Source organism: Lipophrys pholis, assembly GCF_963383615.2.
Source record: "Lipophrys pholis genome assembly, chromosome: 4".
Classification (NCBI taxonomy): Eukaryota; Metazoa; Chordata; class Actinopteri; order Blenniiformes; family Blenniidae; genus Lipophrys; species Lipophrys pholis.
The window spans coordinates 27,112,054-27,129,373 of NC_137637.1; the positions used below are offsets into that span (position 1 = coordinate 27,112,054).

The 17,320-nt window shown below is 41.5% G+C and overlaps 1 protein-coding gene across 3 annotated transcripts in view; it reads left to right on the forward strand.

Annotated features, from left to right (window-relative positions):
- Positions 1-17,320, forward strand: part of asic1b (acid-sensing (proton-gated) ion channel 1b) — a 173,065-nt gene that overhangs the window by 154,255 nt on the left and 1,490 nt on the right. For all 3 annotated transcript variants that reach the window (XM_080462612.1, XM_080462610.1, XM_080462611.1), the window contains 7 exons: positions 3,074-3,201; positions 7,988-8,138; positions 9,490-9,546; positions 10,040-10,193; positions 15,831-15,922; positions 16,261-16,340; positions 17,047-17,148. In XM_080462612.1, coding sequence (XP_080318738.1) covers positions 3,074-3,201; positions 7,988-8,138; positions 9,490-9,546; positions 10,040-10,193; positions 15,831-15,922; positions 16,261-16,340; positions 17,047-17,148 — 764 coding nt within the window. The remainder of the gene's footprint in view (positions 1-3,073; positions 3,202-7,987; positions 8,139-9,489; positions 9,547-10,039; positions 10,194-15,830; positions 15,923-16,260; positions 16,341-17,046; positions 17,149-17,320) is intronic.

A 17,320-nucleotide genomic window follows, 5' to 3' on the forward strand; every position in this document is an offset into this window, starting at 1 on the left:
TGTGGGGGTACACCTTCCCCTGGGGGAAAGGGGGGAAAAAAAGTTTCATATAATTAAGTGGCTCATTAGATGCTTCAAGTATCTATAATTAAAGAGGAGACGGAGTCTGGAGTGAGCAGAGAACAAACGAACCCTGATGATGGATTACGTATGCGTTTGTTTTTGTCCCTGTATACCTGCACGGGAGTTTAATCGCTTGATTGTTGCAGGTCGCAGTATTCAGTGTCAGCGTTGGGCTGTTTCTGGTTGACGTTGAACGTCACAATTTACAGCAATAGCCAGCAGCAGTAGCAGTGTGTCTCTTTATCCATCCATAGACTTACTCCTACATGTGGACGGTTGGCGGTCAGCTGGCTTCTTCAGTTTCACTTTTACCTTCCAGGTCAGGGAGGTTTCTATGCGGAGCTCGAGGACATGTAGCCTTCAGCTCAATATAGTCCAGTGCTCTGTTTACACTGATTGACTTTCAATCACAATATCGAAAACAATTTTTTTCATGTAGAAATAGTGAGTGAGGGGTTTTTTTTTGCAACAAAGTTCTTGCCAATGATATTTTTTAACGTGAAAGCTTGTAGAGAAACAGTGAGGGGGAAAAAAAGATCTTATATTTGTCAGGTTGGTATTTTTAAAAGCTGGTTACTGAATCATCATAACATGTGACCTCAGACTTTGTAAAATGATACTAAAAATACCCTTGAAAATTGGTGAGAATTTACTCTTGGTATGTGTTTGTTAATGTTGCTTCTCTCAAGGGGACCCTCAAGCCTACTGCCTACTGTGTAATGTGTCATGTCATTTTCAGGGATTTTAATGGATTAATTCAGAAGGATCACATTAATCGGGTGGTACAATTCGGGAAAGTGTTTGCTTCTTCCCCCTAAAGTCTGAAAATCCGTGCCAGTCTTGAATGTTGTGTTCAAAGAATCATGAAGGAAACTGTAGTCAAAACTACCAAAATCAGTGATTTGATGTCCAGTTGATGACGAGTGGACGACCAGGAAGAAGACCAAAGAATACAATAGCAAACATCCACATACTTCAAATATCTTCATTCATCATCATCATCATCATCATCATCATCATCATCATCATCATGCCAGCACACTCTTATCACAGATGGAATATCCCAGTTCAATCTTGACCTGGTCAGGTGGTTGTCAAGCTCCTCCAGATTCCTCAAACAGTAAAATGTGGAAACTTTCTCTGCCTGAAGAACAATGCTGTTTTCATCGAGGTGGAATAAACTTGTTGATGTGATTTGTGGCTTTATACACCAGGTGACACTAATGTACAGTTTTACTCAGTGAGTATGTCACCTGTCTTTTATAAAAAATACCAGTATGACATTCTGTTGATTATTGCAGTGAAAACATATCAGGGTTGCTGATTGCTGAACCATTATGTTCCTCTTCGGTATGTGGCAGATTTGGAGTGTTATTCTATAAAATGTTTGCCTTAAAATGAAGTGAACACATTTTTGTCAACATATACAAGCACAATTCAGCTCGTCCTCATCTGCGTGTCTTCAGACTGACAGACGACGAGGGGTCTTCTATGTGATCTACCAGCAGGGATAAAGTCATCACAATAGAGCACAGAATGAAATGAATGTGAAAATGTGTGTTGGCGTGTGGGGAAATTACTTTCCATAAGCATAACTGACAAGGTTATCACTTTATTCTTTAAGCACATGGTTGTACTGGCCTCTCCGTGTGGAAAAATTTCTATGAAATTGTTGAGAGTATGGACTTTGAAATAGCTTTTGTTGCACCTGAAATGTTTGTTTTTTTTGTCTCAAGTCTGGTCAATTTTCATTTCATTCCGATTTTCAAGCCAAAAATCATTATTCCAATTGTTGAATTATGATGGATGGCCGTGACTTAAAGACGACAAGCTTTTTTTTACTAGCGTGTGCTTATGTGCTACTTATGTCTCCATGCTGCTGCATGCCTCAAGCATTTGTTTTGGCAGCAGGATCAAAATGGCTTTGTAGTCAATCCCAGAGGAGAAACGTATATCTGCGCTCATTGTTGAAGATCTCTTCCTGTATAACAGCTGCATCTCTGAGCTCTTTAATTGAAAGTAGTGATAACGCCCGGCACTTAGAGGATGATATCTAGTGACAAGCGAGGAGAATAGACCGCAGGAAACAGACATCCTACTTTATCCTCGAGCCAGCGCTCAGAGGAGCTAAATCTCCTCAATCCAACCAGCCATCGCCATGATAAGCACTTCCAGATCTGTAGAAATGTGATAGGAATATGTTTGCTCAAGTATATGTCTGATGCACGGCGTCATTGTGACTTTCTCCTGATTTCAGTATCAAAGGGGCCCATCTGCCTCGTGTAAAATCTATACAGCCGAGTGCCGTAGCAAACGAAGCTGTAAGCTGTATTGATTTTCCTTTTATCCTCATCATCTTTTATTTATTAATTTATCCACTCACTCTTACCCCCCCCCCCCCCCCCCCCACCCCCCCCGTTGTAAATAGGACTCCTGTGGAACACCTATTGTCATCAGCGTCACATTTTATGAAGTCCCCTCTGTACTTTTACTCAGCATTCCAGCTGCCTTTAACACTCAAACGATAACAATGTGTTTGTCATTTACAGAAGAGCAAAGGTGTAACCAATAGATTTAAGTAAAAGCTGTCAACCCTAATAAAGGTTCTTCATGTTGTGTGTGCGTGTGCGTGTGCGTGTGTGTGTGTGCGCGCGTGCGCGTGTGTGATGTTAAACTCTCAGCTTCCCGTGGGGACTTTGCATGTTCTCCCTGCCCGTCCACGAGTTTCGTCCCACAATACAAAAACATGCATTTCAGCTAATTGGTGTTTTCCCTGTGATGGACTGGACACGTATCAAGAGTGTGTCATGGATGGATGGATGGATGGATGGATGGATGGATGGATGGATGGATGGATGGATGGTAGGCTGAAAATCATTAGTATCAATAGAAAAACACAACAACAACAAAAATGTCTTTTCCTGCTCCTGGTTAAATGATGCCAGCCAGTGTATGTATACAAATCACCATCCTTGTTGTAAATGTCCTGACCTCTTCTTCTTGTCAACAGACGAGACGTCGTTTGAAGCGGGGATCAAAGTTCAGATCCACACCCAGGACGAGCCGCCGTTCATAGACCAGCTGGGCTTCGGAGTGGCGCCGGGCTTTCAGACCTTTGTCTCTTGTCAGGAGCAACGGGTACGTCTCAGAAAGTGTGGACCGAAATAAAATACTGGCGCCACAGTAACATATCACATCTCAGCACAGTTCACCGACAGGAGGACAGGAGTTGATAATAGCCTTTTAATCTAATTTTGAAAATGCGTCGAGAGAGATTGTCAGCAAAACAAACATTTGCAAAACAAACAACGCGTGCATTATTCTAATGAGGGGAAGATTTACTGTAGGTGTTTGGAGTACTCTTTCTTATCTGTCAGCACAGATGAATAATTACCTCAACATCAATGCTGCTTCTCTCACAGAGAATTCAAGTGATTTCGTACTTGACTCTTGGGGTGTCCTCGCAGCACCAGAGAACCAGAGATGCAGTCTTTTCTATTACACTAATTGTTTAAATGTGGATCGAGTATTACCCACAGCAGAGGTTTGCCTCAGAAGGACTGACCCTGTAGAGAGATGAGCAGTGGACCAGTGAGGCACTTTACTTTCACTACTTTTTCTTTTCTTTTTTTTTACTCGATGCAGCATCATCACTTTATTCAACTTATCAGTCCTCTTATGTTATGATAAGTTTCATACCAGACAAATGCAGTTCTACCTAAGCCCCCCCACACACCTTGTATTTGTACAGTTTCCTACTGTGTGCTTTCAAAGAGACGGTACCCCAAGTGAGTCTCGGTCCACTGGGACACACCAACACACTCCATGCTGTGATGTATCTCTGGAACATCTCTGCTGTTTGTATCTTTCAACATCAAAGATGCAGCATGGCCCAGGTGACTCTGCCAGGGTTGATCAAGTCCTGGCCCGTGTCCCAGCAGCGCTCACACTCCACCCCTCGCTCCCCTTCATCCACAACCATCTGGAGGATCTTTCTTTTTCTTATTCTTTTTCTTTTTTTGCATCTCCTGATGCCCGTGCCCTCGTCTGCCCCGTCACTCCCAGCAGGCTGAGAGATTCAGTGAACTTCCTCCACTCAGTCACTGTCTCTGTCACTCCAGATTTAAAGTGTGTGCACACACTGTTCAGCTTGTGAGCTTATCAGAAATATTCCATGGGTTGAATTACGTCAAGGCAAACATTACACATTTTGAATGCATTCAGAAACCCTCGTGGGGGCATAGCTCACCTCAATATTGGATTCAATTCGATGGTTCCACAATATGTAAATTTCAACGCTTTTGTCGCTCGCAGTCTCTCGTTTTCTGCTCTTTGTCGTTGTCACCATGGTCTCAAAGTGAACCGAGCATGCATGGATGTTACTGTACACAAGCAATGGCGCAGCTAATGGACCTATTAGAAAAATAGTGCCCCATTACCTGAAAATTTTGTACCATTTAGATGGTGTTGGGGGGGGGGGGGGGGGGACGGAAACTTTAAAACCAGCCTTCTCTGTACGTGTGGTTCAGCGATTGAACAACCCCGGAGAGTCACATCTTTGTCACTGCTCAAGGTTTTTGTTGGACCCCAGGGAGCTGAAATGAGGCGTCCCACAAGGTAAGCGCTGCACTATCAGCACTATTCTGCGGGGGAAGGATAAATGCCATTCTTCTTTCACATAAAGGATGCTAAGAACATATCTTTTTGTGTGAGAATAAATTCTGTGTTTCACATAAAAGGCAAAAAGTTCCCCACAAACCCGTCACTAAAAGGACATTTGCTTTTTATCCGTCTTGAATGTGATGGAAGCAGAAAAGGCTCCTTTGTTGGCTGAAAGCCAGCAATGCCACACTGAAGATCAGGTCGTGTGTTTGAGCAGCTTGAAGACTTTGGGCTCTTGTGCAGCCCTCAGAGTTAACTGCATGAGGTCTTAGTATAAATAAGGAATGTAAAATTTACTCAGTCGGTCTTTTTTCAGTTAAATTAAGTGTATGTAGGTTATTCCTCTGAGCTGGGAATAATTTTGTGGGTGCGATGGGCGAGCGGACAAATCATATACTCTCACTGCTAATATGCTACAGAACCATGCATAATGAATGAAGGAGAGAAAGAGGTAGATTTGGGCAAGATCTCAGTCCCTCCACGTTCACACTATTGGTGAATGTGTTCCAGAGCCGGCAAGCTGCAGCAGGATTTTGCATGCTGTCAATGTCGCATCTGCAGGAGAGTGTCCTTCTTTGTTTTTCTCTGTTTCTCACTGGCTCCATTGCTTATTTTCATCCTCGGCAACAGTCATTACAATTCCACCGAAACAGTTTTTCTGTCTTTAATATGGCCCTGCCCTCCCGGCTTGACTTAGTTTCTCTTTGTTTGGATTTATTTATTCCATTATTTGGCAACCTCCCTCTTCATTAATCTAATGCAGTTTGCCCACATTCATTCTTCTTCCTGCTTCAGCAGTCCTGTAGTGTAAAGCGGTCTCCTACTTTTCAGCCAGCTAATCTGTCACTCACCATGACCCTACAAAATAGAAATCTCCCAATATCCACTCAACACAAAGAGTGAAAATCTCAGTCTGGCTGACTCCCTCTTTACCCCACACCCTTTTGGTCCTTTTTCTCACTCTGACTCAGTTAATAACGACAGAATTTAGGTCACAATCTTAACATGATTTGTTTTCGTCTTCATGGTCGTTAGGCAGCTCACAGCCCACTAAAATGTCCTGACATCTTTTATGCCAGATTCATTTTGGTCCACACTTGCAGAATGAAGCTTTTGCTGAGGTTTAACCAATGGGAAGTAATGCTGCCACAGTGCGAGCTCGCTAGGGCTCAACAGAGCTTTGAGAATGCGTCGAAATCGAAAAGGGAGATTTCTCTGCATAACAGAGCCATTATCAAGTCACATAACTCCCTCAATAGGTCCACTCCACATGATGAGGTGAACAAATACATGTGAACTTCCTATCGATGATCACATTGTGCACAACTCCGAGGGTTTTTATGTTCGGATTGACTTTGGAAAATGTCCTTGAAGTGACGCTTCAATCCGTGTCGTCTCCTGATTAGAGTTTAGTCGGGACAATCTGGTTCTCTTGGGTGCACTCTGCTGTATGTGTACGTTGCCTCGGGTTATTAGTAAACAAATGTGGTACACTGCACCCATGGCTGCATCCCGCATTTCACTACCAATTGTAAAATGCAGATCCCTAAACCACTACCTCTAATTTATTGCTGTGCGAGCACGCCCTGAAGCGCTCTTTAAACCAATTCAATGGAAACAAACTGTTTTTCTGTAAGATGTCACTGATACAACTTTTCGTACTTTATTTGTTCATTCCTGATGTTTTATTGGACATCTTCTGCTGTTTGAGAGATCCCTATGTTGGCACATCGTTGTCTATTATCTAACTTTCTTAGCACTTTATCCAACTTAGGGTTGCAAAGTGCTGAAGCCTATTCTTGGTAACGTAAAATTAGAAGTAGGGTGCACCATGTCCAATCCATCACAAGTCAAACACAGACAGACAGCCACACCTAAGTATTCATACTTTAGTCATCAAAACAGCAACTACTTTCATATTTCCGTTTTTAAGGATGTCTGTGCAGACCAATGTGGACAACTTGTCTACATCAGCTTCTCAAATGTCAACATTTTCTGACTTTTGTTTTTTTAAGATACACTATATACCTCTTAGTAGTTCCTTAAAGCCAGCAACACAAAAATGCAAAATTAGGACACTTTAAATATATTATGTTTTTGGAATGTTTTCATCCAAAGGATTTTAAGTTGCATGTCCAGTGTAGTTGCACAAGCAGTATAAAATATATATGGTGAGATGCCAATTATATTAGAAATGTACCGGATAAAATATTGAAAAATATTGAACAAATAATTTAACATTAGTTGTAAATATTTTGAAACACACGGATAAAACTTTCAGAAATGTATATGTATGTAAAGACAGGATACCAAGAGGTTTTCTGATCTATTTGATATTAATGATAGTCATTTTTGATTAGATGGTAATTTTTGATAGACAGTTAGAGATGAAAGATGAAAAAGCAACAGTCACAATTGAAAAAGCTTTATTATTTGTAACACATACTTGTCATGATAACTTGCCACATAAAAACAACAAACATGAGACCATATAGAACAGTACAGTATTGAGGCATACATCTGGCTGGATGAATGTAGCTCAGCTCCAGATTAACTGTAAAAAAGTGATTATAAAAAAGTAGGCTCAAAGTTTGCATATATGCAAAATGTATCTATGCCTCTTTGTTTTTTAATTACACCATATAATGGCCTGGTGTATCTGGAAGCTGTGCAGTTTTTCAGTGTATCACGATGTAAATGCATGCACATATCTTACACATGTAAAGGAATCTGCTTCAGGACCTATGCAAATATGTAGGACAATGAACGATGAGAATGTAGCCAGCTTGTGCTGAACTGTCAGCTTGCAAAACACCGCCGTTCTGTCGGAGGGCACGGTTCAGCAAAAACATGAACTAAATTCCAGGTATGACTTGAAACTTAGTGAACACGGCATTCTGTTCTGCAGCAGAGCTGAAACTCTCCCAACATCAGCGCTCTAGTAGACAGCTGATACTATTCAGCCCTGCATGAAGAGTGGGCAGCACAATGAAAGAACAGAGGGAGACTAGGAATAGGTGAAGCGTAGGAGAGAAGCTCCCACAGAAAGAACCACTGCACACATGTATTCACCACAGAGTCTGAAGAAGATTCATCTTGTGTGCCAAATACAGTAAATGCGAGATGGCTTTTTTGTATGGAGCAGATAACAAGTTTGTCATCATGTTGACGGAACGTACAAGGTCAAATGGCTGCAGTAATGGAGCTTAGGACAGGATGTTCTGCAGTCCTATTACTAAAGTGGTTCTGATTTCTCTTCCAGCTGACGTACCTGCCGCCGCCATGGGGGGACTGTAAAGCCACGCCAATGGATTCAGACTTCTTTAGCTCCTACAGCATCACAGCCTGCCGGATCGACTGTGAGACTAGATACCTTGTGGAGAACTGCAACTGCAGGATGGTCCACATGCCAGGTAGGAGCTGGAGGCAACATCACACAGCTGACACATTTACTTTTGAAGAGTGCTGCAGCATTTCCTATTGTAATCTCCTCGGAAATGCGCTTTCATTTGAAGCTGCAGTGACTTGAGCTGCTCTTGAGGAACAAATGGCTCTATGCCGCTAACAGCAGAAAATCACACGCTTTCACACTCCAGTGGATCGGAAAAACACAAGTGTTTTCACTTTGTGTATGTGCAGTGATTACATCTGGCATTTTTTTTGTCCTCCTCCTACATTTAATCACGGTGGCATCTCAGATGGTAAATTGAAAAGGAGTTTGGCACAGAGGAAGCACATGAACTTGGCCTCCATTAACTCCCACACACCTTCCCGATATTGGTTTATGTTTCTTGCTTCTGCCACAGAGCCCTGTGTTTTCATGTAGTGCATCATGAGTCGTCCCTATTCTATATTGGTTATGTGGTTGACGACGGCGACTCTACAGAGAAGTGCCTTGTTAGAATCGTTGCCCCACCATGGATTGTCCTCTACTTCCATTCATCTCTGCAATCTCACCATCATTAGTGAGAGTTTTTAAACAGTATCGACATAGAAAAGCTACGTAGGAAGATAACTTGTTTCACATCATAGTGCAAATAATTCTAATCTCTAAGTTATGTCGTTGCAAAGTATTAGAATTACTTTACTAGTTTCCAAAAACAAAAAAACCTCCAGTAACTTGGTTAGTTTGTTTGAGGATGATGCTCCATGATCCGATAATGTTTTGATCTATAATGAAGTCTTAGGAGAAATTGATTCTTGAAACATTGAGAGCAAGAAACACCCCCAATAAACGGGAATAAACCAGAGATTGATTAAATAGTATTCATTAATAAATTAGCTTCAGCTGACGATTCACAGAGAACAGAGAGAGAGAGCAGCTGTACAACTCTGTTTTCATGCTTGACAAAAGTAACCAGCTTACCAAAAAAAAAAGCTTGCAATTGCAATCAGTTACTATTGTACTGTTAAAAGAAAAGGTGGCTTCGCTTTATAATGCACTATTCTCAACACTGATCCTCAGCATGTTATTTTCCTTTGTTGCCCAGATGGAGGGCAGCACGGCTGACAAGGAGGTAGATCGAGGGAATGTTGACGAGAGTCAATAAAATTAAATAAAGGGAATAAACCCAATTATGAGATGAGATCAAACTAACAATGAATATCCAGTTGTGATAAGGACAGTAATGACAGCCTGAGACAAAATTAATTACAACCCCACATCTGCTTGTCTTTTGTCCCTTTTTGAAGCTATTTTCTTCTCCGGCCCCTTGTCTGCTTTGTTCAGACTGAGAGCTTTTTGTTTCTTCTGCCTGTCCTTAGGAGATGCCCCTTACTGCACCCCGGAGCAGTACAAGGAGTGTGCAGATCCTGCCTTGGGTAAGGAGATAAACCAGCATGCTGGTGTGTGTCTGTGTTACTTTGTGTGTGTAGATGTGTGTGTCCTACTGTGCCAAGCTTCTGATCCCAGCTGATAACAGATAATGGTGTTCCTTCAGCCTGATGGTAGAATTTCTCAAAGAGTAAACCTCAGGCCTGGTGCAAAAGGCTTTCTTCCCCCCACCCACCCTCCCTCAACTGATACCTTGCAGGCTTTTCATGTCTCCTGCTTGTTTTCTTACTGGCTTCCAATCGTTTGTGCTTTCATGACACAGCCTCACATGTCGGCCTCTGGCTGCTGCTGTCTTCCAGCATGTGTCTTACATGTTTTGTAGTTGAAGTGAGGGTCTCTGGGGTTGCTCCTCATGGCGTCTTTTCTGTGACGTCTCTCACTCAGCTGGTATTCTGTTTGTCATCGTAGGATAACTGCAAATCTTTTCAATCCCTGTGTTTTTCTCCGCTTTTCAACTTGTCTTTCAACTTTCTTTTTCAGACTTTCTTGTTGAGAGAGACAATGACTACTGTGTGTGCGAGACGCCATGCAACCTGACACGATATGGTAAAGAGCTGTCCTTTGTCAAGATACCCAGCAAGGCGTCAGCCAAGTACCTGGCCAAGAAATTCAACAAGACAGAGCAGTACATAGCGTAAGTCATCTTTTTTTTTTTATTTCTCACTTATCCAAGGACAAGATTTTAATATTTCTATGCAACTGTACTTTCTACAAGGTTTTCACATTATGAAATTATAGCTGCTCATGGCAACCAATCTTTCAGTGGTGGCTGAGGAGCTGCTTCACATAAAACAGCTGAAAAGTAAAGTTGTCAATTTCTACCGTCTGTCATTTTTTCAAAATTTAAAAAAAAATGTTTTATCAGAGGCGCTGCTCTGTGCACCATACAAAAACAACAAAGGAGACAGAAGTTAGCATTTTCATCCAGTTTATCCATCCAGCAGTACTGTTCTATTAAACTCGTGGTCCTGGTGGGCTGGCGTCAATCCCGCCACACATTGGGCAAAACACAGGGGAGAACCTGGGAAAGTTACCAATTCATCACAGGGCAAACACAGAGGATAGACAATTGCTTACATTCACACCTCGGGCCAATTTAGAGTCACCAATTGACCTCCAACGCATATTTTTGTTATTTGGCAGGGAACTTTGAGCTCCCATTTATCCTGCATAACCCATCACCATTTGTTCCAATATAACGTGTCAAAGTTCTGACGAATCAGTGAAAACATCATAAATTGAGATGGTTAAATTAAACAAATTTTAATATGCCAATAATTCTGCCTTAAAAGAAGAACTCAAGCAATGTTCAGAGTTCTCATCGCTACCAGTGGCGTTTTGTGTGCATGGCTGAGGGAAATGCAGTGCAAGGAAATTGAAAAATAGAGAGCATCTTGAGAGGAGGAGTGAGCTGCCAGAACTGATGCACACAGCCCTTTATATCAGGTCAGAGGAAGTAATCAGAGAAACTCGGCTCAGGTGCAGCACATCTGACAGCCGTACCTCCAACATTCAGCCTCCTAGTCAGGGAGAGGGGCTAAGAACACGCTGGACCAAACACCAGTCATCTCACACAGAGTAGAACATTAGGCAGTTCCATTTAAAGCTGGTTAAAAGGACAAAGTTGGGTAGAAAAAGGCACAAAAACTGCAGGCAAAACTGCAGCCTGGAGAATGCTGTCAGGCTAAACTGATTCAAGAAGTTGGAGTTTCTTGGTGAGTGGACTGATGCTGGAGTTAGAGAATCGAGACCCAACACTCAAACATGAGCAGGAAATTGGAGTTGAGTGTTGTGTTTCAAGTATCACGCCACTTACGGGTTCAGGAAAAGAGCAATGCCATTACTCAGTGGTCCAAAGTGCTCTTTTAAGTTGAAAGTCTGCGCATTTAGAATCTTTATAGGAAGTACATGTCTCAGATCGAGGTTCAGAATCAAAATTGCTTCAAGTACTGTGTGAGGTGCTCAAAATCAGTGATGCTTCAGGGTGCCATGGCATGTCGCCTACTCCTGTTGATATGCTGTGTTTAAACCAGCTAAAAGTCCTCAGTGTTCCACTAGGAGATTTCAAAACCCTTTTCTCTGCTCTCAGCCACTATTTTTTTATTCCCCCAGCAGCCAAACAGTCCCAAAACTCCTCTAAACTACTTGGCTGACCGTGGCATTACTGAGCTAGATTGGCCTTCCAACTCTCCTGATCTGAACCCTGCAGAGAATCTATTGCCTATTGTCAAAAAGAAGATGAGAAACTCAGTGGCCACAATAAAGATTCGCTGAAGGACACAATGAAAGCACCTCAGGCTTCCAAAAAACACATCAGCAGAGTCACAGTCTGACCTGCATCAATGTCACTCCACATTGATGGAGCTATTCGTTCAAAGAAAACCCTGACTTAGTATTGAGAACTTAAATGAGCCTGTTTTATTTTTAGTTAAACATTTTATAATATTTTTGTATGCTATTATTTGAATATTCTGGTTTTGTTATGGCTCTGACATTAGAGATGAAACCAAATTTTTTTTTTGTTTGTTTTCATATTTCTAAAGTATATTAAGGTTTCAGTTTTATTTCAATTTAATAAATGACATTCCCATTAGTTCTAGTTTATATGCACCAGTATGGCTCATGAGTTATATCATTATATAATGTTATGGGTTATATCATTCTGAAAGTCATAGGTTTAGAACCTTTCAATTGGTTGGTTTGTTTGTTTGTTTGTTTGTTTGTTTGTTTGTCTGTTTGTTTGTTTGTCTGTTTGTTTTGGGGGGTTCCCCCCCCCCCCCCCCCCACACACACACACACTAATAGGTAAATATTATTGAACTTAAGCCATCCTATAATTATCAACATTTGCTTCATTCTCAGTTTTTACTACATTGTAAAATCCAGATCCCCAATGCTTCTTGAAAACGAATCTTCACTAAAACTATTACCTCCTATGAGCTCCTCAGGTTACAGATTTATTCTGCTGGTGTACAGCGAGTGGATTTCTTTCTCTATCATTGATTAGCCATTCACTGCAGACAGTCTCAAACATAATTTTCTGCCTTGGTGGTGAAGTATTAAGACAGAAGCCTGATCTTTACCACAGTTTGAGCGGATTAAACTACTTTTGGAAACAAACACCATCAAAGCGCTATTGTGAATCCCTTCATACAGTCTCACCATCTATGGATGTCATTCACACACAAAGAATAGAAAATTGCCACTGAGCAAGATAAGCTGTCTACTCATCTTTCTAAAGAATAGCGTCGATATGTTTTGGGTCAATTTTCTTTTCAACTTAATTGTTTAAAGGGTCCTTAGTGGCCATTGTAACCCATTCACTTTCTCAAGCCCGGAAATGAACTTAGGAAATCCAATAAGGTTCTCCCACTCACAGCTTAACTTGATTAATCATCAAAGTACAGAGTGTTTCTTGGCTAAACATACTCCATCAAAAAAGTAGTTCAAGGAAGTATGGAGAGGGTACAATAGTAGTCAAATCTTTTTTTTATCTATCACTCCCAGCAGAGCTGCTGAAGACAAGATAATTACACCATATGCAGCGAGGGTACTATAAAAACCTTTCACTTCCTTTCACATTTTTTTTTTATATTTTTTAAATTCCCCGTGGATTAATGTGAATCCATCCACTTCGTTATTTTGACTTGCCATATTTCTTTGCGATGTCAGTGTGATGAACATTAGCTGAAGTGTTCTGGTTTCCAGGCTGTGCAGTGTTTAGTGATGTGAAACTGACGGCCGTGACAGTGGACTGCCTGTCTTTCTATCGGAAACCGCGCACAGAGACGCTCACACACATGCCTTAATCCACGGTTTGACAAGCAGCTCTGGCCAGATTGATAGCAACATTTGACAGCAAGGAAGCATCAGTCACACTTCATGATGACAACCACTACAGGCCGGCAGATCAAGAGAAAGTACCCAACAATGTCAGCAACAGTGAGACACAGCCCAGGGGCTTCTGCGCCCCTGAAGGCACAAAGGGCAATAGAGCAGGAACATGTACACAAAAGATATGTCAGTCTGAAGCAAAGTGCAGGAATAAATTAAGGATAATAACAAACTATTAGTTAGTGAAGAGTATAAACTACTGATGCAGCTGGCAGGAGATATTTGAATAGAAAGCGATCTATCCGTCCGGCCAAGTATCTTCTATACCGCGTTACACCACATCTCGCTGGAGACGATTCCCGCCGACCGTGGTCACCAGTCCATCACAGAACAAACACAGAGAGACAGACAGGCACTCTCATTCACATCTATAAGAAATTAGAAGACACAGTTTACCCTAAATCTTCTAGGCTGTGAGAAGAAACCAGACACACACAGGGAGAACATGCAAACTCAGTACAGAAAGTCCTCATTTATTATAGACCGTTGTTTCTGTAACTTAATTTGTTCTCATCCTGTTTAGTTGTTTGTGTTTTTGCCATATATTGTGAAAGAAATTGTATATTTTGTTTTGTGTGAAAGATGGAAGCTATGAATATCTTCTTTTTTTTTTTTCTTTTTTTTTTAAAAAAGCCTTTTAATAAAATAAGAAGTATAGTTACTGGCTGAATGAGAAGTTACCTTTACCGGAACAGCAAGTATTTGTTGAATGGTTCAAATAGACAACGAATCATAACACAGAACTGAAGTGTTCGGCTAATAGTGAGTAGGACAATACAGACTGCTGATTTAAACTGACTAACTTTATTTGCATAAGATTTTTCATTCAAGTCAGTAAAATTCTGATTATTAGAAAAAACATTAAAAGTATCCTGGTGTTGTTGTTTTTATTTATAATTGTGGGAAATAAAACAACTAAATGCTTCAACTAAGTGCTTAATTAAAATAAGAAAAACTACATAAAACTGAATTGAAAATTCCACAAGGAGCATTTTTATGGCGCATTTTACTGTTAGACTGTCCATATATAATCAGTCACACGCACACAATTATTCGCACACCAGTGGTAATGGCTGCCATGAGAAGTGCTCGCCACACCATTAAGGGGGGAACTTTGGATTCAGTTCATGTCCAAGGTCACATTAATTAAATGAAACTGATTGAACCACCAACCTTATGATAGGACGAGAACCTGCTCTTTCTATATACTGCGTGTGTGCGTGCGTGCGTGTGCGTGTGTGTGTGTGCGCGTGTGTGCGTGTGCGTGCGTGCGTGCGTGTGTGTGTGTGTGTGTGTGTGTGTGCGTGTGCGTGTGCGTGTGCGTGTGTGTGTGTGTGTGTTGGCTGAGTGGTTTCCTCCCACAGTGATCGACAGTTTGTCCTGTGATGGAGTTGGGACGTGTTCAGGGTTTGTCCTGCTTTCACCCATAGTCAGCTCTTGATCCCGGCAACCCTGAATTAGACGATGGATAGAGGGATTATTTTCCTTCAATTTAAACTTGTCTGTGCTTTGACGTGTAGAAAATAACAGGGTCCTGGTATTTTGCATATACGTACATATCTCTGCAGCAGTAACAAAGCCATTCTTAATCCTAAAAGCTGATTTCTGTGTGTACATCAGAAGAAGAAAAAAAAGGTGGAAACTACTGACCCAGATTGACGAGGTATTAATAAGTGTACAATATTATTTTTCATGAATAAGATGCCTCAAATTGCTTTACAAAGTCAAACCAAAGAAGGTGAAAGTATAAAATCTGCAATCATTCACATTGAGATTGAATATGTTGAACATTCCTTCTGTAATACTACATCTCCATCTGTAAATTATCGACTCCAGCTGAGATAACCAAAGTCAGTCCTAAGCAGCGTTTCCTGTAGGACTGGATGATCATCACTTCTCTTGACTTGAATTTAGGCAATGTAACAGGGCACCAAGTAAAGAAGCAGAAACTACAAAGTCGCACTGTGGTTTTGATCTCAAATCCATTGGGGTGTAAAGTCAGACTTTGCCCACAGAGAGGATATTCAAGATTCAAAATAATAGTCTGTCATGCCCTGGGCCTTTAAACTAATCCCTTTTCTTTTTCCTTCTGCTGAAGTCCCGAGTTTAAGACACTAACACAGTATAAAATCAAACAGCTGTCATCATTTCCCTTGTATTCCGCAATGACCAGACTCACCTGGGGGAAATTTGCTGGTGGTGGCAAGTTATTTGCTCGACTTGACGCATCTGCTCTGCTATCTGCAGGAAGTGACAAGATTACCAGTCATGTTCCAAGCCGGAGGAGTCTCTGAGAGCAATGTGTGGGAAATGTAATCTGAGACATTTGAATCTGTGATCGAAGAATCTGCTTCCTGTTTTCTTTTTCTATTCGCAGTGATAACATCCTGGTTCTGGATATTTACTTTGAAGCACTGAACTACGAAACCATCGAACAAAAGAAAGCCTATGAATTGGCAGGCCTTCTTGGTAAGGACAGGGCTGTCAAGTGTTTTCTTGGGAGTTGATAATGTGCTGCATGCAGAATGACAGATGCTTTTCATCTAAAGTGACAGTAACGGAAGTGCTTGCATTTTTATAATTGGTGTTCAGATCTCGGCAGACACAAAACTCTCTCTTTAATCCATTGCTGTCGCTCAACTGCATATTTGCAAACATCCACATTTCTGTTAGTTCTTACCTATCAGATGCAAGTATGTTTAAATCTATGGTTTAGACGTGACATCTGACTCATAAGGATGCATGGATATGACGTCCAGCTCTGTTGTGTATTGAAGAACAATCTATGATTTCTGTTGTTATTTCAGGTGATATAGGAGGTCAGATGGGTCTCTTCATTGGGGCCAGCATCCTCACTGTTCTTGAGCTCTTCGACTATCTATACGAGGTGAAATACTCTCCATTATTATCAACATCGGGGGCTGTCTCTCTTGAATAAAACATGCAGCACGATATATTTGATGGTAACTTGTGCCATCCCAGTATTTTGGAATTACATGCTCACAAAATTGAGTTTTTCACACAGTGTTAAATCTCCACAAGGACTTGTTTTAGTGAGCGTGACGAGCACTCTGTCCCACCACGACCCAGTGTGACACACACACACACACACACACACACACACACACACACATACATTTCAGCAATGGCGATGCTGAATACATTAACATTTTGGATGCATTATACTTTAGATTAGTCGAGATGTCTTTGTCCACTCTCATTAGCAGAGTCGCTCTGTGCTGCGTGCTTCCTCGAAGCTTTCTCTTCTGCCTGCAATACTGAGTGGGTTGCTGTTTGTCCGTGTTTGGATGTTAGCGTGTGTGTGAGGTCGACAAAAAGGAAAGCCGCACCTGTGCATGTGCAGGATCGATACAGAGACATAGTTAAAGACACATAAAATCAATTTAATTTACATTTAAACTTGCCCGATCCTTCAAACCGCTCAAGGTATGTAGGTTTGAGTGATGAAACCACACAGCAGAAATAGAAAGGGTGTTTGGATGATCTCCAGAATCAACAACAAGAAAGAAACTCTATGAATATTGTGTTTTGATCCTGAAAGGTCAGTGATGTGTGGTCTCGTCGGTTTTCAGGTGATCAAGTACAAGCTGTGCCGGTGCATGAAGAAGAAACACAAAGGCCGCAGCAACAATGACCGGGGAGCTGTGCTGAGCCTGGATGATGTGAAACGCCATGTCAGTAGACTGCTGCTAAGCACCCTCACTGTGTCAGCCTGCATTGCTTTGACAGGGGCATACTCTCATCTTTGTCTCCATTGAGTGGGGTGTGAGGAGGATGAAACAGTGGTGGTGGGAGGAAGAGCAAACGAAGGCTGGAAGAGATGGAGATGGAGGAAAAGAAGGAGGG